This window comes from Anser cygnoides, chromosome 1 (assembly GCF_040182565.1).
Source record: "Anser cygnoides isolate HZ-2024a breed goose chromosome 1, Taihu_goose_T2T_genome, whole genome shotgun sequence".
NCBI lineage: Eukaryota > Metazoa > Chordata > Aves > Anseriformes > Anatidae > Anser > Anser cygnoides.
Genome location: NC_089873.1, coordinates 77,371,797 through 77,394,722, shown reverse-complemented (window position 1 = coordinate 77,394,722; position 22,926 = coordinate 77,371,797). Strand labels below are relative to the sequence as shown.

At 37.2% G+C, this 22,926-nt stretch overlaps 3 protein-coding genes and 1 long non-coding RNA gene across 17 annotated transcripts in view; 2 read left to right on the top strand and 2 right to left on the bottom strand.

Annotated features, from left to right (window-relative positions):
• Positions 1-14,221, bottom strand: part of DNAI7 (dynein axonemal intermediate chain 7) — a 23,912-nt gene extending 9,691 nt beyond the window's left edge. Inside the window, exons 1-9 of one of the 8 annotated variants that reach the window (XM_067000568.1) lie at positions 14,149-14,221; positions 13,640-13,660; positions 10,213-10,300; positions 9,148-9,245; positions 7,912-8,013; positions 7,137-7,190; positions 5,487-5,624; positions 2,297-2,443; positions 876-979 (exon numbers count right to left, since the gene is read on the bottom strand). In XM_067000568.1, the coding sequence (XP_066856669.1) occupies positions 876-979; positions 2,297-2,443; positions 5,487-5,624; positions 7,137-7,190; positions 7,912-8,013; positions 9,148-9,245; positions 10,213-10,300; positions 13,640-13,660; positions 14,149-14,151 (755 nt within the window). In that variant the 5' untranslated portion in view covers positions 14,152-14,221. Of the gene's footprint in view, positions 1-875; positions 980-2,296; positions 2,444-5,486; positions 5,625-7,136; positions 7,191-7,911; positions 8,014-9,147; positions 9,246-10,212; positions 10,301-13,635 lie in introns of all 8 variants that reach the window. The other 7 variants (XM_067000569.1, XM_048052232.2, XM_067000570.1 and 4 more) reach the window with 7 other exon arrangements.
• Positions 5,620-12,760, top strand: LOC136791248 (uncharacterized). The gene is made up of 3 exons (XR_010832856.1): positions 5,620-6,516; positions 6,615-6,704; positions 11,320-12,760. It is a non-coding gene; the product is annotated as an uncharacterized lncRNA (long non-coding RNA).
• ETFRF1 (electron transfer flavoprotein regulatory factor 1) lies at positions 14,115-19,993 on the top strand. 3 transcript variants are annotated; one of them, XR_010832850.1, is made up of 5 exons: positions 14,115-14,258; positions 14,465-14,562; positions 14,654-14,869; positions 15,649-15,695; positions 19,847-19,993. XR_010832850.1 is itself a non-coding variant. In XM_067000585.1 (3 exons), the coding sequence occupies exons 1-3, from the start codon at positions 14,123-14,125 to the stop codon at positions 14,864-14,866; spliced, it is 447 nt and encodes a 148-aa protein (XP_066856686.1). In that variant the 5' UTR covers positions 14,116-14,122; the 3' UTR covers positions 14,867-14,978. The 3 variants fall into 3 exon arrangements, 2 of the variants coding, with proteins under 2 accessions (XP_066856686.1, XP_066856695.1); XM_067000585.1 differs by lacking the exons at positions 15,649-15,695; positions 19,847-19,993 and having other exon boundaries at positions 14,116-14,258; positions 14,654-14,978; XM_067000594.1 differs by lacking the exons at positions 14,115-14,258; positions 15,649-15,695; positions 19,847-19,993 and adding an exon at positions 14,304-14,364 and having other exon boundaries at positions 14,654-14,978.
• The window catches only part of KRAS (KRAS proto-oncogene, GTPase), a 26,363-nt gene continuing 20,003 nt past the window's right edge, over positions 16,567-22,926 (bottom strand). For all 5 annotated transcript variants that reach the window (XM_048052238.2, XM_048052234.2, XM_048052237.2 and 2 more), the window contains one exon: positions 16,567-20,168. In XM_048052238.2, the coding sequence (XP_047908195.1) occupies positions 20,052-20,168 (117 nt within the window). In that variant the 3' untranslated portion in view covers positions 16,567-20,051. The remainder of the gene's footprint in view (positions 20,169-22,926) is intronic.

The window sequence follows — 22,926 nt, the reverse complement described above, 5'->3', positions numbered from 1 at the left end:
AATTCCAGCCCAGCCAAATGCAGAACAATTTAAATAATACTGATTTTCTGCCTAACAATATAAAAACATCTTCTAGTAAAGCACCATTTATTTTTTAATTATTTAATATGATTTTTTTTTAAATTATATGTGCTTCTCTAAGTACACCAAAAGGCTTTAACTCGAATGGGCACTTGCTGGAGGTCAGTCTGACATTGCTCAGGACCAGCCTTCCAGATACCTTAGCAAAGCTTACAACAACAGGTCCTCAGTCAAGGCAAAGTCACTTTATTCCTCGTATTTGCAGATAGGGAGTAGGAAGGCTGCTCAAAAAATTGTTTTGGAACTTGTTCTGAAAAATGTATCTGTTAAGTGGCAATCTAATAAAAACTCTGATTCAGAATGAACCGTTGAGGATACTTACATTCCAAGCTCTATAATCTTTTATCTAACAGAGCACTGAGCACAAAGCATCATTCACCACTTTGTGAGGAACTGTGATGGCTTAGAAATATTTTAAGGCATCAGCAAAAAAACATTAATTCCAAAGAAATTTCAATTCTCTGAATGAGTTTTATTGTTTTTATTTTAAAATTGTTCTGTCAGAAACAGAGTTCTACTCTAGCATTTTAAGAAACATATATTTTATATATATATATGTGCGTGTGTGTGTATCTATAGATACACATATAAAAACACTCTGGTTGTTCAATAAAAAGCTGATGTAACCGGGATCTTCCTTAGCAACAGAATGGTATGAAATTCATCAGCTGGGAGTCTGTAGAATAAATGCTATTCAACATAAAGGGATCACAAGAAACTGGTTCTTAGTGTTTACTTGATTTGGTTAGACAAAGCTGGGCTTCACTTCCATTAAGAATTTCAGTATGTTGTACCTTACTTTCTTCTTCAGATTGGCCCATATACAGAAAGTAACATTTTTGTCCTTTATGACTGCCTGCATATTTCCAGTGTCAGAATCTTCATACATACTAGCTGTCTACAAAGAAGAAGCAGATTAAATCATGTTTTCTTCTTATTTATATTACCTCGTTTTTCTTAAATTTACACTGGAATAAATAAATTTAAAAGAAAAGACGTAAGAACAAAAATACACTGGACCAAGCACATATAAGTTGCATCCCTTTGATAAAACTTGAACTATGTTATTTTTTCTTCCTCTGACATCATCAATTCTGTCAGTCAAAATATTGCCAAATACGGGGTCTTACATTATCCCCTTCAATGGTACTGCCAATCTCCCTTAATTATTTGCCTTCAAAAATACTTCTCAGCACAAATTTAAAACAAAAAATTTAAAAAAAGCATTTCTTGAATAATAAACACTCCTACACCACAGTCACTACAAAAAGTATTTTATATTTTTGTTAATATAAAACCTGCAAAATTATAATTACATGAGGAGTTTAACCCTAAACTCAGGAAAGACAATCAAGAATTTACAGAAGGTTTTGACTGTCAACAGACATACAACTGGTTCACTATTTCCTTTATTTCCTTTATTCATTTTCCTTTTTTTTTTGTTTCCTCTATCAATACTCTTTTACTAACCATATTTACATATATGATTAATATGCTTAGAATAGCGTGGTGGTTTAACATGGGTAGGTAGCAAAGCACCACCATGCTGCTCTCTCACTCCACTCCTGCAGTCCCCCAGCTACCAAAACCTTGCCACATAAACCCAATACAAATAGCAAGCAAGATCACCATCTGTACATGCAACCCAGAAAAAGGATTCATAAATAGATTTTCATTATCTTGTTTAAGTGCCTTTTACTCTTCCCAATATCTTCACCTAGTCACATGGTCTAAGATTTTGGGTAGACCTGTGTGGTGCCAGGAGTTGGACTCAATGATCCTTATGGGTCCCTTCCAACTCAGGATATTCTATGATTCTATGATAATATTTTAGTCATATCAACTTGTATTAAAAAAGGTATATAAGCTAATCATATGATCTACTTTTCACATTTGCAATTTTTTGTACAGTCAGCTAGCTTCTAATTTAAAACATAGTGACAAAATAGGAAACAAATTTCACACTGAGTCCCTTGTTTCCAACACCTCCAACTATCACAGAAGTTCAAAGTAATTGAATATCAAACACCTTAATGGTAATGGTAGTTTCCACTGTAAAACTAAGATCTTCAGAGGTTATGAAGAAATAGTCTGGTATCTACTCTACACGTGATTTGTCTGACAATATAAGAAAAAAACATCACAGCAAAACACCTGTAGCAAAACTTTTATGCACTGTGTATATTACAACTTCGAAGTAGTAAATCTTACTTACTTTAAGTAGGTGTTCTGTTGCTTCATTGTACTTCTGATGAAGTAGATTCTGCAATTCCAAAATAGTTTCCTGGTACTGGACTATTTCTTTTTCTGTTATCTCACTTGGTGGTGTGTCCAATAGAAAAAACTGCAACTTCTCAATTAACTAGAAGACATTATATGCAGGAAAAGTACCTCTGTTTGACACCAACCCCAGCATAATGTGTGTTCATTCCCTAACCTGTGGGCTGTATAGAATTTTAGCTTATAAAATTTATTGAACCAGTTTGTCACATGAAGACATCTGTTGGTCAAAAATTAGTTTTAATGAAAAGCTTACAGCCTTGTTGTTGAAACATATCTTCTATAGTAAAAATATCAACTACTAAATCTAAAAAATACGTAATAGTGAAACATACAGCAATTAAATTTTAATTCTCAGAACAATCCTTAGTGTGAAGTTTGGAACTCTGTGATAACACTGTTATCTTGCATTATATACTAATATCTTAACATCTAAGCACGTGTATAAGACTAAAAAATATTCCTAGTTGGCTGAAGTTTTAAAGACACTGATCTATCACAGGGGAAAAAAACAGTATTTCATTGGCATTGTATTTATTAGCATACTGTCTAGTAAAACTAAATTTCAAACCTGTTGATAGAATTTGTATTACTATTCACTTCCTATCTACAAATTATATCCATCAATGTTCATAAATGCTGCACAGAATCAGGAATAATTTGTTTCACTTTATCTGTATGACTTGCTTATTTCTCAAGAAAAAACAGTGAGTTTGGGCCTCTGTATGGCAAAGGTTATAACTTCAAAGCAGATGAATGACAACAGTAAAATGACTGTAAATATTAGCATTTTAAAACAAACTTCAAAATGAAGATTACGGTAGAAAAAAGTAGTACATAAAACTTATAAAACTGCTGTTTCATGCTGACCACCTGACTATTAAGGAAAAATTCACAATGCTGTATTTGGAATACCTTCTAGCTATCATTAGAATTACAAAATAAAGACATATTTAACTGGAGGGAGGATGTTAAATAAAAATTAACCCTCACAGAAGCGAAGAAATAATCAGAAAAATTATAATAGCTTAGGACCAGATGATCTTGAAGGTCTTTTCCAACCTTAATGATTCTATGATAGAAGAGCTTACCACAGTGGGCTATGGACAATCTGTGGTCTATGAAGCCCCAGTAAACTGTTCACAGAACAAAATTAAACAGGGTTTTTTAAATGGGGTCTATCAGTGCATATGATAAACCATGAAAAAAATGAATTTTAACAGTAATGTGTTGATGCAAAAAACATGTGGATCGTTGCCAGTGATGGTATCTGCTCAATCAGACTACAGCCAAAAGTCACACGTTACAAGTAGATGTTAAATTCATTCAGGGGCTCCCATCCTTTTAGACTACTGTCCCAAATGCCACCTACTTTTCCTCTGTGCCTTGGCATCTTTGCTTCCTGTCCCTCCTCCCCTGGGCCTGACTCCTGCCACTCCACAGACATCCGCATCCTCAGAAGCCTCCCTTTCTCTTTTCTTGCACCCTGCTCCACACTGAGGGACGTGCACCACTGCCTCTGTCTCTCTACTTGTGTCATTCCTGCAGCGCTGCCTCTCTTCACAGCTCTGGGCCACAGGTCTGCAGTAAGAGGATGAGAAGCATTAAATATCATCCATCTGCAGTCCCTCTTGAATAACACCTCTCCTGTCGTCTCTGCATGCCTCACCTGTAACGGGAAGCAGCACCACTTATCTGGCAGAGAGGAGAAACAATGCTGTTATGCAGACAGAAGAAGGGCTATCACTGCAAGGACATTATGTACCACCTCTTGTCTTCCCTGTGCTCTCCTACGCCTGCAGTGCTGAGACAAAGGGAAAATTGGATTACATTTTATGCCTCCCTTCCAGACTCACCGGACTGTTTTTAATCTTAGCCTGTGAAGTCACAGCACTACTGCTTGTTAAAGGAATAGCAAAGCAACAGCAAATTTATAACAATCTATATTACTGTCTTTTTATATTTCACCTTTAACACAGTCTGCCTTGATAGTGAGGTGATCCCTATCAACTAGGATCTACAAGACCTCACAGTCCTGAGTGGTTAAAATTTTTCTCCAGATACATGAACAGAGAAGGAAAGAAATGCTTGGATGTTCTGGACCAAGAGAAGATAACCACTCTTTTAGCACTCTTTGACATCACCTCGCATTTCCAGTACGAGCAAAATAAAAATGCCTATGTCATAGTCTCACATAATACTCTACTGATCATACAGTGCAAGGGAGCACACATCTGCAGGACCTAAAGTAGCTGTAACTGCTTCGGTGTTGGATGGGAAACATGGAGGAGTGGGAAAGAAGTGTGTTTGGCAGAAAGAGTTGACAGCAGGGAGTGTAGTGGAGAAAAGGAATGGAAGTGGACAATTGTCAGGCTTTTTGCTTGGTCTGCAGCGTACAGGAGAAATGGGAGGAGTTACCTGTTGAAATTCTTGGAAAGGACTAGCATATTCCCCACTGGCTCAGAACAAGACAGTATGTGGCAGGTGAAAATTGCAGCACTCAGCAAGCATTGCAAGATGGGAAGTCTAACACAGAACCAAACTAGCCCAGTGAAAGATGTATTATGCAACTTTCATCCCCATTTCTGTAAGACACCCTCTAAGTTGCAGAATGCTATAAAGTTAACATAAATGAAAATAAAATCCTAAAATTTGATATCAGCCACAAATTGCTTTGAATTGCCTCAGAAACCACCAATGATTGGCTGTGCATTTTGGGAACCCCTGCTATTACACAACACTTTACTGGCCGCAAACGTTACACAGTAAGACTTTTGTCCACTGAAGAACCTGAGTGTGACATGAGCTGATACATTCTGGCTCAAGGCTTTTAAAATGTAGATAGCAGGGGAGATGGAATTTGGAGTACCAGAGCTCAGCGTAGAAATACTACACAGAAGTCCCTCAAAGGCACAGCATGTTTAAAGTCAATAGTCTTCTCCTTTAGACCTAACAATAAATTTGTAATTAAAAAATATAAAAACTGAGGAAAGATTACTGGCTGACGAAGGTTATAGCCAATTTCAGTCATTTGACTGTTAAAAAAAAAAAAAGTAGGTGGGAGGAGCAGTATTAAGGATATATTTTAGTGACCTTAAACCAAAGAATACCATTTTAACACTTACATTTAGTACCTGTTGTCCCTTCTCCACAACAAGTTGAATGTCCTTATTTTGATCTTCACGCCATAAGCTCATGAAAGTATTTATTTCCTGTGGTATAGTTGGATCAGGACTTCCATCACAAGCAATATAATGCTCCCACTACAGAAAACAATCAAAAGAAAAGTAGATATGGGCATGTGGTGCAAATCATTATTAGAAGAAAAAGGAGGATTCCGAAAGACAAATACATTTAGTGATACATTCACAAGTGCATCTAAACAGGACTGTAATACTACCTGGACTACCAGTGATCATTATGCCAGAAAAGAAACGGTTTACTTCCGTACTAATGTGTTGAGATACTTCTGCCCACCTAATACTTACTGTTTATTCTACTCATTTGTTAGTGGGTTCTGTTCTCCTCAGTAGAGCTTGCATGTCTACCAAAGCAATGAATTCTGTACTTGACACAAAATGAGGGGGTGAAAGAATAAATGGCTGAGAATGTAAGTGAGGAACCAGGGCAGGTGGAAGAGGCGGATGATTCTCAAACCAGATATGGCCAATAAAATTGAGTTCTTACACTGACAATAAAGCTGCTTAAGAGATTTCTACTCCAACATGTTTATCCTTCCTTTCTCAGCCCCTGAAGATTTCCTTCTCCTTTCTAGCACCCATTCAGATATCACAGAAACCTCCAGTGGGAATCTCAGAAGGATAGAATGATGTTTTTTAAAAAAATGATGTAATTTTCAAATAAATTATTGGTCATTTTTATAAGTGAAAATTAATCAACAATCACAACCCACTTAACTCTATGAATAAGCTTAACTTTGGCTCATAGGATCAATCTACAACCTATAACATTTTTTTTTTATCCATACAGTAAGATATTTAGGAAACCCTGCCTCTCTATATACTGTGAAGGTCAGTAATGCAATGTTACTGAAGTTTGTGTTACAATCTAAAACGGATCTTCTAAAGCAAAAGTGCTTGCATTCCCAGCCACTTGCATAACAATTTACACTGACTTCAAAAGCAGTAATAACAGGTGAGTGCTCAGGGCACTGGAAACTCCTGTATAAAGACTGATCAGTCTCCAGGAATAAAAACATCTGAAAAATTTTTTTTTACACCTTTGTTTTTAAGACTGAGCTTCAATTTCATCATTAAGAAAGCACATCCTCATAAATGAGAACACTTGCTCTTTAAGAAAAAGGATACTTTTCATAAAAATATGTAAGTACGTCTCACTCCGATTTGAAATTGTTTAGAAATAGAAACATAGCAGTTGGTATTATGTATTTCTTTTGCCCTAAGTATTCACAGCAACAGACCAATGCAAACTCTGGTATTTCCCATCATTTACCAATATTTTATTTGAAGATTTATTTTTTAAAATAATAGACAAATTTTGCCATTATTTTTCACAACAAAAAATGTTTCTCTTTCTGAGGAATACTTTTCAGAAAAATCCATAAAAAACTGTGCTCTTTCAAAATGACTGCCAGATCCTGTTGTTCACAAATATAATAAAGTCAGAGCTTGTTGTCTACTGGAAAAGGTACTAAATAGCATCCAAATGTGTCAAGACATAACTGTGCAGTTATCATACTGTGCCTGTGTAACTACAAAAGGCTAATGCCACAGTGGTCTACAATAAGAGCGTACCAGCATCGCTAGGACTCTTCCCTCCATAATGCTTGTGAGGCCACATCTGGAGTACTGTAACCAAAGTATATATTAAGAAATATATAAGACAAAAAGAAAACCCTTGTCAATGAGTCTATTTAACATTAACTAGAACCAAACTGACCAAATATCATTACCAGATAGCTACTGAGTGATGTTTCTGCAAGATGGGTTCACAAGAGTGAAACATTCTACTAGTCTACTTACATACTTTATTATTTTAAATTTAACTTTACAGATATATAGTAATATTGGGTAATAATTCAGCCTCCATGTATGTCACCCTAAATTACAGACATTAACTACATTTTCATGTGTTTCTGGCCCTGATATGTGCCCCAGATTTGTGCTTGTCTTGGCCAACCTGTCTCCAAATGGTGACTTGGTGATGGTGGTGGAATGTTTAAGAGTAGAACAAGTTAAATAAAAAAGAAACAACAAATACCAGAACATCTGAAACTACAACTGTCCTTCACTGCTGGGGTAAGCTGTGGGGTCGTAATACCTGTAAAATACCTGTAAAACCCATACAGCCTCCTCCTTGCCATTTTTCTTTTACATGTGAAACAAGGTACATAAAGGAGAGTAAGCATGGCCAATTCTTACCCTGAGACAGAACTTGAGAGGTAGTCATAGCACATATCTAAATTCAAGAAATTGAAGCATTCCTAGATTTTGTAATAGAGATGTAGCCTAAAGCCTCTTTGTTGTCTAAACTCTGTCACGCTGGGCAGATTTTGGAAAGAAACCTTACCTTTGCATATGCTCTGTATTTTGTTTTCCACAATTGTGCAGACACAAACTTCTCTTCCAGTGAATAAAGTTCTGCTAGTTCATATTCCCTTCGCTCTTGATCCTGTTAAAATATTTGTATAGCAAGCAGAGAAATATTTGTTTTCCTTCTTACAATTATTTTACATCAAAGAAAATAATTTGGAATATTTGAATGAGTTATAATTTAAACAAATCCAAATGCTGATAACCTTTTTTTTTTAATGAAACATTTAATTCAGAAGGTTGCAGCAGTTAGCAATATGCCAGTGTCATCACATTAGTTGCTAAGCCATATGATAAACATTGATGTATCATATGACTTTTATCCTCAAGCTACCAAAGGGTGCAAGAAATTTGTAAATTTCTTATTATAATTTCTGCTATTTTTTATTATAATTTCTGCTATTTAAAATTCTTCTTGCATGTAAGGGAAAAAATACTCTGTGAAGGACAAGATGCACAGGCAAGAGTGTTTTTTTCTGAAAAACAAAAAACAACTACAAAAGAGAGAAAAACGCAAAAGGCAAAAACGTTAGTCTCACAAAAACGTTTAGATGTTACTGATCATGTCTTTTTCTGAATTCCAGTCTTCTCAAGTTCATAAACATACATATTCAAATACACCTATATACACACATGCACATCCATATGTCTGCCTTAACATGTAATCACTTCTAAAATTTATACCAAAATTTTCTTGCTCCAGCTGTACTACATATAATTCCGAGGAAGACAAAAAAATATATCCAATTCAAAGTCAGTGGAAATGGCTAAATATTTATTCCAACTGGAATATGACATACCCCAAAAGTTAGCATATTTAACCACAACATCTTCATGTAACAAAACCAAGCAAGACTATCTTGTCTCGGGGAATTATTCTGAATCAAAGCAACACTAAGTCAAATATTGGCTTAGAGAAAGAACAGAATAGAATATAATTTCAGCACCATTTATCTTGATTGTACATGCATTGTGCTTTATTTAAACACTAATCTAGATTGCTACCTTCTCAACTTTCAGTGGCTTCGCTAGATTTTTCATGCTTAATTTTAATCTAGCGATGCTTGAAAATCTCCTCTACTTTGTTCCCAACACTAAGGACATAATGAAATTCTTTTTCATTCTCACACTAAATTAGTAATGCTTTACAGACCCTGTCACAAGTTTAGAAGTGGAGTTAGCATTTTTCAGTAACTATTGCATATAAACTAACTTTTGCCTCAAGCTTTTCCATCAGCTCTCGTTCACGTTCAATCCTCTCTTTTTCAAGTCTTGCTGCTTCTTCTTGTTCAGCTTGCAATCGGGCTTCCTCTGAAGATTGGGAAATATATCAAGAGCATAATTACATTTTATTAAAACGAGACAAATTATTTTGTTACTAGCTGCAGTGACAAAACAAGTATAATAATAAACAACGTAAGTGGGCATCTGCTATTGCCCAAAAATCTTCCAAATGGTAAGAATTTGAACCATAGTACTAAAACCCACTACCTGTGGTGCTACCTCAATCAGCCCATGACGACACAAGCGGAGAAAGGGATCAGCAATCTTGTTTTCCCCTCAAACAGTAGTAGGAGCACCCTCTTCCTTTACCTACAGCTTGAACAGGCCCAGGTTCTTAATCCAATGGTGAAACTGCCTGATCGGTTCAGTTTTAAGCTTCTTCTCCTTTCCTACACCTTTTGGTGGGAAACTCAATCTTAGAGTTATTTCTTTACTGAAATTGATGAAGTTTTAGGCATGTCTCATTGGCTGTCAATCCCCTTCAGGATCAGTTACTCCTGATCACGGGTTTAGCTTTTCTTTGCTGCCACAGGGACAGCAAAGGGATAGCAGACACAGCCACCTCCTGACAATTGATGTACCCTGTGTGTCTTCTCTGGAAAAAGTCCTTTTCAGAGAATTTCTCTTACCTACTGATAAATAGGCTTGAGAGAAGAAAACCACAGAACATTGCATTTCTAACTCACTGAGAGTGTTTCAAAATGTAGTGGTAAGAGAGGAAGAAAATCTAATTCTTCCTGCTACTCTCACTCCCAGGTTCCTAATCATGGTAGAAATAACTAGAGGAAAAAGTGTGGCTTTAATAGGAAAGTGTGATGTGGGAGGCAGTAAGAAGTAACACAGAATTTGTCCCACACAAGAGAAGAGAGATGAATCACTTGTATTTGTGAAATACACTGATAACAGTGCACATACAGTTAGGCAGATTACTTTTTGTCTAATTAAAATAAATGATTTGTACCATCACTTCCCCTGTAAATGAAGTGCATAGTACCTTCCTCTTTCAGCCTCCTTTCTTCCTCTTCTTTCTGTAATCTCAGTTTTTCAGCTTTGTTAACTTTTTCTTTGCCACTGGACTTTTTCTTTGCAACAAATTAAAAGAAAACAAATGTCAGTATTACTTTCATACATCTGGGGAGGTGTTCACCCTCTGTAACTTAAGCTCTTTTAATGTGATCCGTGAATCCAAATTAAGATTTTAGACTGCCATTGATGCCCTAAAATGGCAATATACATCCCATTCTCCATTTTTCTTTCCATTTTCATGATGTAATATATGCTGTTATACATAATGGACCATTCTGTGCTAGGCATTCCTGAACACAGGAATATTATTTTGAATATGGAAATGGAATAACAAGTAGATCTGGTAAGAAAGGAGATGTTACAACTTCAAACATCTTAAGATACTAATAGGAAACCCATTTTGGGACATTTGCAAGTCTTGTATTTAGAAGCATCTAAACCACAAGACAACAGAGCTCTCCCTACTGTTATAAAATCCAAACTGCAACTCTAAACAGTTAACTGCTCCAACCAGCACTAACCTCTAGGCTAATCCTAGAATAACAATATTCTAAGTTTGTGTTTCTCAGAAATTATCAAATCTTTGCATGAAGAACATTTCAATAATAAAAGACAAGGTAAACACCACACATAACCTACAGTCATGTAACATTAACCAAAAGGGAACACTTATTTTTGCCCTGTAATTCATAGGTCTCATCAATACCTCACTAACTTATAAATATATATTAAACTGTAATAATATGCACAAGGCCAAGCTGTCTTCAAGAGACTTGAACAGCTATATGTAAAGCATAATTCTCCTACAGTTTGAAGATATTAATGGCCCCTCACTTTTTTTTTTCCCCTCACCAGCGAAAAGGCAGATTCTTGGATGATTTTTTTTAATTACTTTATGGTGACACAGTCTTATAGTGTTCAATCAAACATGTAGGATCAGCAATGTCACTGTAAAACTGCACTTAAAGACACACAAGTAAAATACTGATTTCCTATTGATGCAGTAGCAAATACAGGCTAGGGTCATAACCCTCAACAAGTGCATATTTAGTAAAATCCAACTATCTTTATTCAGTTTTACTCAGTGTGTACACAGGCAAATGCTGCCATTGCATATAATACACTTGCAGTCGGTGTGGCTTGATTCCACCTGGGGCTGATGGAATGATACCATGGAGGAAGGCTGCTCCTGAAGGCAGATGCTACAAAGACAAGGCCTGAAAACAACACAATTAACAAACAAACAAGAACCAAACACACACACAAAAGAAGAAGGAAGAAGGAAGAAGGAAGAAGGAAGAAGGAAGAAGGAAGAAAGAAACTGCTATCAGAGATGAAAGAGAAAGATGGACCAAGAAGTAAATCAAAGCAAGTTCATGGAGCTTGTGAAAACAAGGAAGATGACCTTGTAGTGAACTGCAATATGAATTCACAGCCAACAGTTTTGCTTTAGTGGAACAGATTTTTTTTGCATATGTGAGGAAAAAAACGGTATTCTGCATAGTCCCCAGTGCATGGAGAAAACAAGGAGTGACAGCAGGCTAAACAAACGTTGAAAGCAAAACTACAGATGACAAAATACAAGATTATCAAGGAAGACAAATGACTTGTGTTTTGTGTACTGGCTGAACAATGGCATTCTGCTGCTGAAACGCCAGTGAAAAGAAATTAAATGAAATCACGCATTTAATTTTTCAAAGCAGAGAAAATATGGAATGTAAATGGGTTCAGCAGATGTGGTAACGTGAAAAGAGGAGGAGACACATCATTTATTTAGACATCTGACCTCGATGTTGTATTTCAGAGAGCTGAAATTAATATCCTAAATCCCCATACTCACTGGTGAGAGACAAGTGCTTACAAGGATTCAGCCTGGGAAGGTAAAATGCCTAAACCAGTATGATCCACTATCATCCACAGCACCAGCAAGTGAATACACCTGGATGGTATCACAATGTACAGGAGACCTAAGGACGAAAGGTATCTATTGGGAATGCAAACCTCCTCTTCAACAGAGAAATGGGTGCAGAATGGTACCAAATCAGCACAGTACCCCTCTTGCAGAGATGTAAACACAGAAATAGAGAAAGAGATCCAACACCGCTGACAGGGAGAAAGACCAAATGAAAACTTAAGTCCAAACACCTGCAAATGAACCCGATGGCACATGAACTCTTTCCACCCATTCCACCCGAGTATTCTTTGTAATATGGTAAATATTGTTAAAAGTAAACCAATTTACAGTGAACTTCAGACATAAATAAGGAACACCTTTGTCATTCAGCACACAGAAAGTGTATCCTCAATACTGTTATGTCGCACTTTGATTTTGACAAGTATATTTTCAGAAATAAATAACTACTTAGAAAGCTACTGACTTTACATTACTTTGCACAGCAATAAATAAATGCATAAATGTAGTTTTGAACACAAAGTTTACCATGAAGCTTGAACAAAAACAATGGTGAAAGTTTAGTACCAACAACAAATGTACAGCCAGCAGAGTCAGAATCACATCTAGCCATATTTGTTACCAAAGCATTTATTTGCAAAACTCTTCTACAACAGTCAATAAAAAATGTGATTCTACCTTTTGCAATTTCATAGAAAGGTCAGTTCCTTCCAATTGAAAAAAAAATAAAAATAAAAATAAATCCAAATATCTTTCCTTCCAGTGAAAATAAAAAGATCATCTTGCTTCAATTACTTATAATCGCTTTTTAGTCAACTTGCTTTCACAATCTTATGACTTAATGTAGTACTGACAGATGTGAGATGTACAATTCCCCAAAGAACACATTTGAATGTATTCCTTCTGGGGGTGGGGATAGTTTCATTTTCATTGCAACTGAGAATGAGCCACGGACACAAACTAACAAAATCCCACCTCATGTGGACTTCTGTCTGTTGTCCATCCCCCCTACCCATCAAGCTCAGTGGCCTGAAAGCAAGGACACCGGCTTGCTGCCCTGCCATCCAGTACCAAGCCAAATGCTGTGCCTGGGCCAAATTTGCCCCCTCTTCCCTAGCAGTTCTGCTGGCATGCTACGCAGCCTCCTTGTGCAAGGTGCACACGCTGAGTGTCATGGAGGCACCTGCCCCTCTTCAAATCTGACCAACTGGCCAAGAAATATGGTTCAAAAAAGAAATAAGTCGTTTTTGAAGAGCATACGATTTTCGCAGCACCTTTATTATTGCAGAACAGCTTAAAAATATTGTTTTGTATATGTAAAGTCCACAAATATCCAATGCTTACTTTAATTTCAACATGAAACACTTAGACATTTTACTCACTGAATTTGCAAAACAACAGAAAATAACAGCACAGCATTGAAACGAGCACTGCAAGGTCCAAAGTGTTTTATATGAAATAGAGCATAACTTTACCTACCCACCTTTTTATTCTTTTTTGGACCCTAGAAGTTGAGGGAGGGAAAAAAAAAAAAAAAAAGCAAGCATCAGAGAACAGGGTATACAGCATTAAAAATCATTAGAAAAGCCAACTACTCCGTAAAGCAAGCTGAGACTGCCCACCAAGAATGGATGATAATTTCAGTATTTGGGATAATTCGCTGCTGACACGACTCCAGCCCACCATAATTAACACTCGGACTACAGCTGTATATTCCCGTCAGACATTGGGCACGCACCACGCACGCAGCTTAGCCCAAAGCATTATTTTAGTCAAAAAACAAGGTTTTCAGCGGTTTCTGAGTCGACCACCTGGCGCTGCTGACACCCCCCTCGTTAACCCCCGCCGCGCCGCGACCACAACGGCCGGACCCCCTTCCCTCACGGGGACACCCCGCAGCAGCTGAGGCTGCTCGGGGCCCTCCGCAGTCGGCGACAGGGGACGACATGGCGCGACAGGGGACGACATGAGCAGCAGGCCGCCCGCCCTCACCATGGTGCCGCCGCGTTGCCGGGGCGACGGCCGCGCCCAGCGGAAGGGCGGTGCCGCGCGGTGCGGCCTTGCCGTAAAGCGGCGCGGCGTTACGGCAGGGCGCGAAGCCGGTGAGCCGCTGACCTTCCCCTCCCCTCCCCTCCCCTCCCCTCCCCTCCCCTCCCCTCCCCTCCCCTCCCCTCCCCTCCCCTCGACCCGAGAAATATCCCCATAACGGTAAAGAACTGTAAATGCCGAAACTGTAATTGCCACGGGAGGTTGGACCGGGATTTATGGACTTCCACCAAAGGCTAACGTCAAACTGATTATTCTTCAGGTAAATTAACAAAAACAATCGCGCAAGACTGCGGAGTTCAGCGAAATGGGAGAATGGCCAATTCTTTACGAGGGGAAGTGCTGAATCTTTACAAAAACGTAAGTGCCTTAAATGCGCCGAGCGCTTAACTGGACAAAGCCCTTTTAACGTGAAGTCTGTCTAAAAGGAGTTTTTTCTTCTTCCCTCAAGCTGCTGTACCTCGGAAGGGAGTACCCCAAGGGAGCAGACTACTTTAGAAGCCGTTTGAAAGCAGCTTTTCTAAAAAATAAAGATGTGAAAGATCCCGAAAAGATTAAACAACTAATTGCCCGAGGAGAATTTGTGATAAAAGAGTTGGAGGCTTTGTACTTTCTCAGAAAATACAGAGCAATGAAACAGCGCTACTATGATGACAAGGAGTAACCGGTATTAATGACTGTTTGTAATGATACAAATCCATAAAAGCAATCAATAAAAGAACTGTAACCTCAAAAGAAATGAAAAGTAAATCCTTCCAGCCCATTTGAAGTACAAATTATGATTTTGCTTACCCTTTAGTAGGTGCTTGAAAGATTTGGGGGTTGTATTGTGTGGGTAGCAGGTTTTTCTTGACTAGTTTTGACCTCCTTGATCTGAAACTTCATGTATGAAAATAATTCTGCAGGGAGCAGTGGCAATGTGTTTCTGTTATATTTCAGTGTACGTGCTGAACAGTTAGCTGCTGATCAGCTGAGTGTTGGAATGCTGATTTGAGATGCTGCATGCCTCTTGTTACTTAGAGGATTAATCTGGTATTTCAAGGCTTGTACATCTAATGTATCATTCCCACCATAACTGAGCACCTGCTCAAAAGGGAAGTTCTCAAAGGTTTTAGCTACATCTGCTTCATGTGCAAGACTCCCAGCGGCAGGCTGACAGAGGTACTATGTTACAGAGAACACCAGAGGGTCAGGAAGGGGATGGAGTAGAACAACAATGGTTTAAGTATTTAGACCCTAGAGACAATTCCTGCTCCTACTGCTGATTTCTGAGGTTGCGTAACTCCTGTAGCAGGAGTTTAGAACTTGATCCTTTCCTCTGGAAGAGAAGTTTGACCCTGGCTGTTTGCTCCACAGCTAATTCTTTGTAGACTTTGGCTCAACTAGCACGAACTTGTGCCATAACTGTTACTCTGCATATACTGTGGTGGTTTTTTTTTCCCACAGAACTAAATGACACTGGAGATAGAACAGAAATAATCTTTGAAATATAGGTAAGTAATCGCTGCAGTAGAACCGCTGACAACAGCAACAGTCTATACCTGCATAAATTCCAGAAAAGTAAAAAAAAAATTAAGGCAAATTAGATGGTATGCTACTTTGAGATGAAGTATGTGCTTCAGTTTGTAGCACCACATTGATCTGAAAAAGTATTCCCATATAATTTACTAACTCCTCTACAACATGTTGCACTTAAAGCTATCCTGAACAAATACCTCTACATACAAAATTCAACTTACCCTTCTTGGTAACTGGTAAAAGATTATCCAGATGGGACAACTAAAAAGGGTGAATGTGCAAGTTGTAGAACAGTAGCAATTCCACACTTTGTTCCCCCCCATAAGGCACAGTCAAGAGAAAATACAAAAGACACTCCTAAGTTTACAAAAGGCATTTGATAGAGGAAAACATGCACACCTGGGAATGAGCACAGAATAGCTATTCTGGCTATTTTAGACTTGTAGACAAATTTGAATCGAGTCTGCTGTTACGACTAACAAAAACAAGGTCTCTGGGCATGGCTGAGAGTTAGTAGCCCTTTAATTCCAGAAAAAGATTGTAGCATGCACCAGTGAACAAGATGTGCAACCTCACCTGAAGCAAGGCTCTGCTCAGAGAGCAGGATGCAAAAATAGCACAGACCGCTAGAGGGATCAGTATTACAAAGCATTTTGTCAGAGTGCTGCAACCCCTCTCAGAGGAAGGGAACACCAGTGGGCAAAGACAACCGCTTTATGACAGGCGGTGAGAAGTACAAGAAATAAACTGAAAACAATCGCCAAACACATGCAGTTCATGGGATACCCCATTACAAAGATGATGTACTGAAATTCTTGGAGAGAGAAAGCAAACATGGACAGAAACTCACAATACCTATTTTTTTTATTACATTACAATAAATAGGAGCAGTACAGTTTGACAAAAAAAATGACAAATTCCAGATCACTTCACAGCACGTACTCCTAAAAACATTAAAAATTTTAAAACAGTGGTCTTTTTTTTTTTTTTAAACTTAGTATCTGGTATGACCAACATTCCGGTCACGCAACCAAATGATGGAAAAACTGGATCACACTGCATATGTTCCACATCAAATAAAGCACAATGTACAAAATGTGCATGTTTCAGTTTACACTATACAAAAATAGTTAAAATACATTCCAGGTAAACATGTTACATTAAGAAGTCATTCTAGTAAGAAGTTGGCACTCAAGAGGAAAAAGCAGAAGTATTTTCAACATGAAAACACGAGACAGTGGAATAAAGAAATGTTAGGAAAGATTTACCATCTATGTAGCTTTATGTAAACTTCAGAAAAAATGATTTGTATACAGTTTGATGGTCTTTGAAGGTAATAATTGTATTGCTTTATAGAGCAAAGAGTAGAAGATTGTGTGTCAGGATTTACCCATGACAGAGATCCTGTTATTGTAACAAATTCTATGCAGTGTAACTTTTTTTTTCTTAAGTTAGGAAAAAAATTAAGGGCAATGAGACTGGTTAAAAGAATTTTCAGTTCTGAGAAAACCAATGATAAAGTTGTTTACCAGTGTTACATAAAGCTACCGTAAGAAGTTGTTACTCCCTGACACATGGCAATTTAATGCATTAACATGGTAAATGATTCACATGTTTATTTAGCAGTTACTATCAGAAATGATAGTACATCCAGGTATGTTTTTGAAAGCATTTCAAATAGGGAAAAGACAGAATAATTATGAGATCAACGTGTGCAAGCTGCAATCCAACATGCTTCACCAAATCTTTACAAATATTAAGACAAAACTGCACAACAGTGGCAAGGATGAGCTTTTTTTTTTAATGTCTATAAGGGCAAACATAAATAGATTGTAATAATTTGATTGGTAGCTACAGATCACACTTACTGAAAAAACTACTTACATATAGCTTCATATTAGAGCTATATTGATCTGCATTTGATGATTAAGACATTTCTGCTAAATTTATTTCTCCTACCATTTTTAATTTAATTAACATGAGAATTTTAGACCAGCCCTAATTTTACATGCAGTGTGACTCAGTTACCAAAAATCTTAAAAGTCATCTAAGGATTGCTTTTGTGTGCTCAAGATATACTATCCAGTTTTGCTATGCTCTTCATATATAATCAAGAGCATCTAAAGTGTGCAAATAACCAGCTGTCTCCAATACATCTTTTAACCTTGGATGCTGTAAAATGTTTTGTAACGTTAAGAATGTCTGTATTCCTTACTGGCCCTTAAAATATAGTGCTAGTCTCTCCTATTACCATTTTTCACAATCTTACATAATCTGAAGTGTATTTCCTATTGAAGCTGAAAGGGGAGAGACTGGGTTTTGGTGGGGGCCTAGGGGAACAAGCAGTGCAGGCAGGGAAAGACGTTCATTTGTTAAATTCTCAGCCACATTAGTTAAAGAACATGCAGCAATCCAGACAGTATACTTCCCCTGCCAGCTCTGCAGCTCTCCACCTAACAGTCACTGCTGTATTTTTCTTTTTGTAGAAAGAAAAATATTACATTTATGCAGTTGCGCCTTTGACATCATATAAATGGTCTAAGTTACACTGGTATATTAGAATTCTACTGTGTAAAATTTCCATGTAATGGTTTAGCTATACTTTAGGTTAGAGCAATGCTGCTATTTCCTGTTCCAAACTTCCAGGATTTACCAGTCCAGTGTCCTGAATTATCCTACATCTATGTCATGGTTAAATTTTTAGGGTACACTGAAGTCACGCTTTCAAATTTTACTCTGCAGCAGACTTAGAGACTAGTGTACCTTCTGGAACTGAGGCCACAGCTAAAAGCATCTAACAAGGCAAAATTTGCAGTAAGATGACAGGAACTGGCAGCACTGCAATTACTGGCTCTTACTTTGGTGCAGAATGACTGGACTACTTCAGTACCAAAATGGAAAGCTTCTGCAAAAATTCTGCATTAATTCTGATCAGAAGAAAAAAAGGAAAAAAAATCACAAGAAAATACAACCACAGAGAAAGACAACATTAAAATCTTGGTCTCGTTTCATGACAGTCTAGACACTGGAATGCCACTCACCAACCATATAATCTGTGCAACAAAACCAGCACTTCACAAACATCACACGAACATTGAGTCTGGGAACAATGTTCTACGCTGAAGATTTGTGCAAATTCCACACCATTTTACGGCATTGTGGATTTCCAAATTATTTGCATGAAGCAGCTAAATTCAAGCTCATTAATTCATTGATTTGAGGTTACTAGAATTTAAAAATCCCTCCCCTATTTTTTACATAAAATAGGCATCTGGAAATATTTCATGTCACCCTTGGGGAAAAAAATGGTTTTAATTTGCTATATAATTTAGGAGTCATTCTGATTTAATTCTTATGATAAATTCTGGATCCATGTATGAATTAACCTAAGAATTTGAATCAACTTATCTATTAAGGCTTTCTAGTTTTTCCTAGAGACACTAAGGGTGAAATCCTGTACCTACTGAACAAAGCTACTTAAAGATAATTTACTGCTATGGGGGTCAGGAGAGCTAAGATTTCACCTTGGTGTCTTCAGACACAAGAAGTTATGTGAAAGTCTTAAAGCAATGCATTAACAGCAGCAAATCAATCTAATTAGAACTTTTACTTTTTCCATTGCCAGATGTGCATTATTGTCTTTTTTTAAATTTTCTTTTTTTTTATAGAAAAAATATAGTATTTAAGGAGTGACCGTGACAAATTGCAGTGAAAAATTTTTTGTGAAAGTTTTATCTTTACATTCATTAAAGTTGATCTGAAATGCTACAAGACTAGATGCCTAGAAGCAAAATCTACAGGAAGACTATAAAGGCTTCTGGTCTCTCTATATTGCAGTCAGTCTAAATTAAAAGGAAGTCTGAAATGAAAGTCTCTTTTGCTAACTAATCCGTTTTCCCAACCAGATTTAAAAAAAAAAAGAAAAAAATAAAGGGGGTGTTAGAACATGTAGAGCATCATTTCATTGTTTTGTTTGCACACAGAACGAAAGTTCACAATCAGTAAGAAAAATAGGAAGTTAGCAACTGTGCATGCACCAAAGAGTCCTAAGACAGTTCTCAGGTTTTTGTGTGTGTGTCTTTTTTTGTTTGTTTTGTGTTTTTTTGTTTGTTTGTTTTCTTCACAGGCATTGCTAGTTCAAGAACCAACACTCAAAGAATACTGGCACTTTAAGAGGAATGAAGTTTCCACTGTCATTTAAAACAAGCATTCAGGTAAAGCTAACAGGATCATGAAGCAGAAAGTAAAGTAATGCTAAAACAAATGCTAATAATTTAGTGTAATGTACAAAAATTACTTAAGTACGCCTTAAGAATAAGGATAAATTGTATTTACATAATTATACACTTTGTCTTTGTCTTCTTTTTCTTCTTTTTCCCGTCTTTGCTCATCTTCTCTTTGTGTTTTCTGATTTCTCGAACTAATGTATAGAAGGCATCATCAACACCCTGAAAAAATACAGAGGTGCACACATTAAGATCACATTAACAGACTTAATTGCCTACGTAAGTACAGGCTGTTTTCATCTGACCAGATCAGGTGAAGTGTGTTCACTCAGCAGTCTTGCTGCCTGCCAGGAGAGCCGACACTGTCTTCTCCTTGCCGAAGCCTTTACAACATCCCTAAATCAAGCTGTGCATTGGAGGAATTGCTGGGGCACCAACACCCTCTTGAGCGTTTCTAGATTTTGGGAGTGGGCACCTTGGGAAAAATGGATTGAGATGGATGGGGGACTACAGTTGTCTCCTGTCATATATGAGATGCACGTCTGACTGCAACATGTCTAACTGCATCACTGTACATGGGCAGCAGGGCCCACAGGAGAGCAGCTCTAGGCAGCAGTCAGCCAGTTTGAACAACTAGTCCTGGCTGCAGGCTGTTCCTCTCCTGAGGTCTGAGGAACACTAAGACACCCAAATGAACTATTCTGACACCAGCAACAGCTAGCATTATCTGCCTGCCCTTTCTCTACTATTCCCAAGCTGGACTTAGAGCAGCCTGCGGGTGAGTTACTGCCCAGGAGCTGACCACAGACATCCGCAGGTACAACTCTGTTAACAATGTGACTCGGGAACACGTACCGCTCTCCTGTCCACGTAGGTGGGGCACGTGTTGTCCCACCTCAGACTAGAAAAGCACAGGAACCACATATTTAGATTCCAAGTATATTATTACTACTAGATTTCAGAATAAAGCTCTAAAGCATTATCTAGCTTTGCTTATGCCTTAATAATCTACACAGCTTTTAAAAGTAAATACAACTATTTGCAGCAAAAATTTGGTACCAAAGAGATGGTTATGATTAATCTACATATTCATGTCATTTGTCAGGCATACTAATACAGTAATCACACCATAGTGTGGTTATTTTTTTTAAATCTTTACATAAGCAAGTCAATCAAATCAATTCGGCATTGCAATGATAAATTAGTATTTGATAAATCATTCAATTCAACCTATATGAAGACACATGGAACACATTATCTGTGTGTTCTATCATGTACAGTCATATAAAATCTCCACAGCTCCAACAGTTAAGCTACAGACACAAACGCTAATGTTTCTTCACACTGAGTAGTTTTTCCACTTTTGGGGGGATAATTATAACTGAGGAAAATTAGCTGTTTTGACCAGAGACCTGTATGCCTGGTGTGAACCATAACTGAGTACAGTGTTATACAGTATACTTTGAAATGACCTATTTATGTGATAGTTTATTTATATTATTACCTACCTTTCAGGCTGCTCCAAATCCCAACTGAGTATGTGTTCTCAGTAAGCCCTTTACATTTAATACTGACAGTTATAAAAACATTAAGAAAAACTTTATTTTTCACTGCTTTACTCCTTGCATTATCTTTTAGATACGTCAGAAATAGTTGTGTAATGTTAATGCAGCACGGTAGCCAACTGCACCACTATAAAAATTGAATTAGAAATTCAGCCCTACAACTGACAGGCAGCTTCCTACCTCTTGTCAGCTAGTTTGCCTTCAAGCTGCCAATTAAAATCAAGTCTTAGTTTATTCCTGTATACCTACTTCAGTGGAAGAGCAGACAGTGAACTCTGAAAAAAGGGCAAAAATAAAATGTCAAAAATCAGCTTATTCATTGCTGTTTCACTCAACTACCAAATGGTGATGAAACCATTATATGGTTTATATATGTTAAGTCCAAGTGACAGCGAGGTGTTAACTAGCTACACCTAGAAAGCAATGCTTCCAGTATAACAAATTTATTAAAAGCTTTCATGTGTCAAGTTTATAAACATGTTTACAAATAACTAATGTTAGATCAAAGTCTTTAGTAGCCTTTCCACCAAAACTAATAGTACACTCCGCAAGATCTCATGACATATGAAATACTCTTGCAATTAAGTTGGTCTAAGTTTTAAAGTGTTATTTGTCAAAATAAAATTGATGTACCATACCTAGTAAAAGTACCCACAATTCTGGAAAAGGTCAGGTCTTTTCAGAGTTAGAAAAGCTAGGTATTATTTTATAGACAGCTACTGTATTTTACTTATAACTTCAGCATTAATGCACAAAGTACATTTGGCAATGTTCATGTAGGGAAATGATCTACAAATAGTGATGGTTCAAAGCATATCTGCTACAGTTCTCATCTCAGACAGCCAACTAGGAGGAAAGTAAGAATCAGTCACAATAGAGAACAGTTTCATTCTTACAACAAGAAGAAAAACTTCTGCACAATATTCATCTACAGGACTATTCACATCTCCTTACAAAACTACTTCAGCACTTCAGACTTTTACTGTGCTAGAAAAGCATTCATTACACGGACAGTTGTTAGCTTTAAGTGGCATCTTCTAAGACAAACTAAACAGAAATTGCAATTTAAGTCTTCAAGTAAGCAGTCTACCTTCCTTAAACTATATTTTAAGTAAATACAGAGAATAACTCATACAAAGTAATATTGTGGGCCTTTAATCACATGGCTTCACAACTAAGGTTGAAATCTTATTCACCTAGTGAGGTGATGATCTTTTAAATACAGTGCATGTTACAAAATACTTGTGAAGAACAACTTTCATCCTTGCATTTACACCTTTGTAGAGCAAGCTTTTAAAGTTATTAATGACATATATACTTGTTTCTGTATTTAAACAGAAATTCCTTTTAAATTTAGGTAATAAACATAACATACAAAGCATTTAGAATATTTGTGTTAGCACTGAGGGATTCAA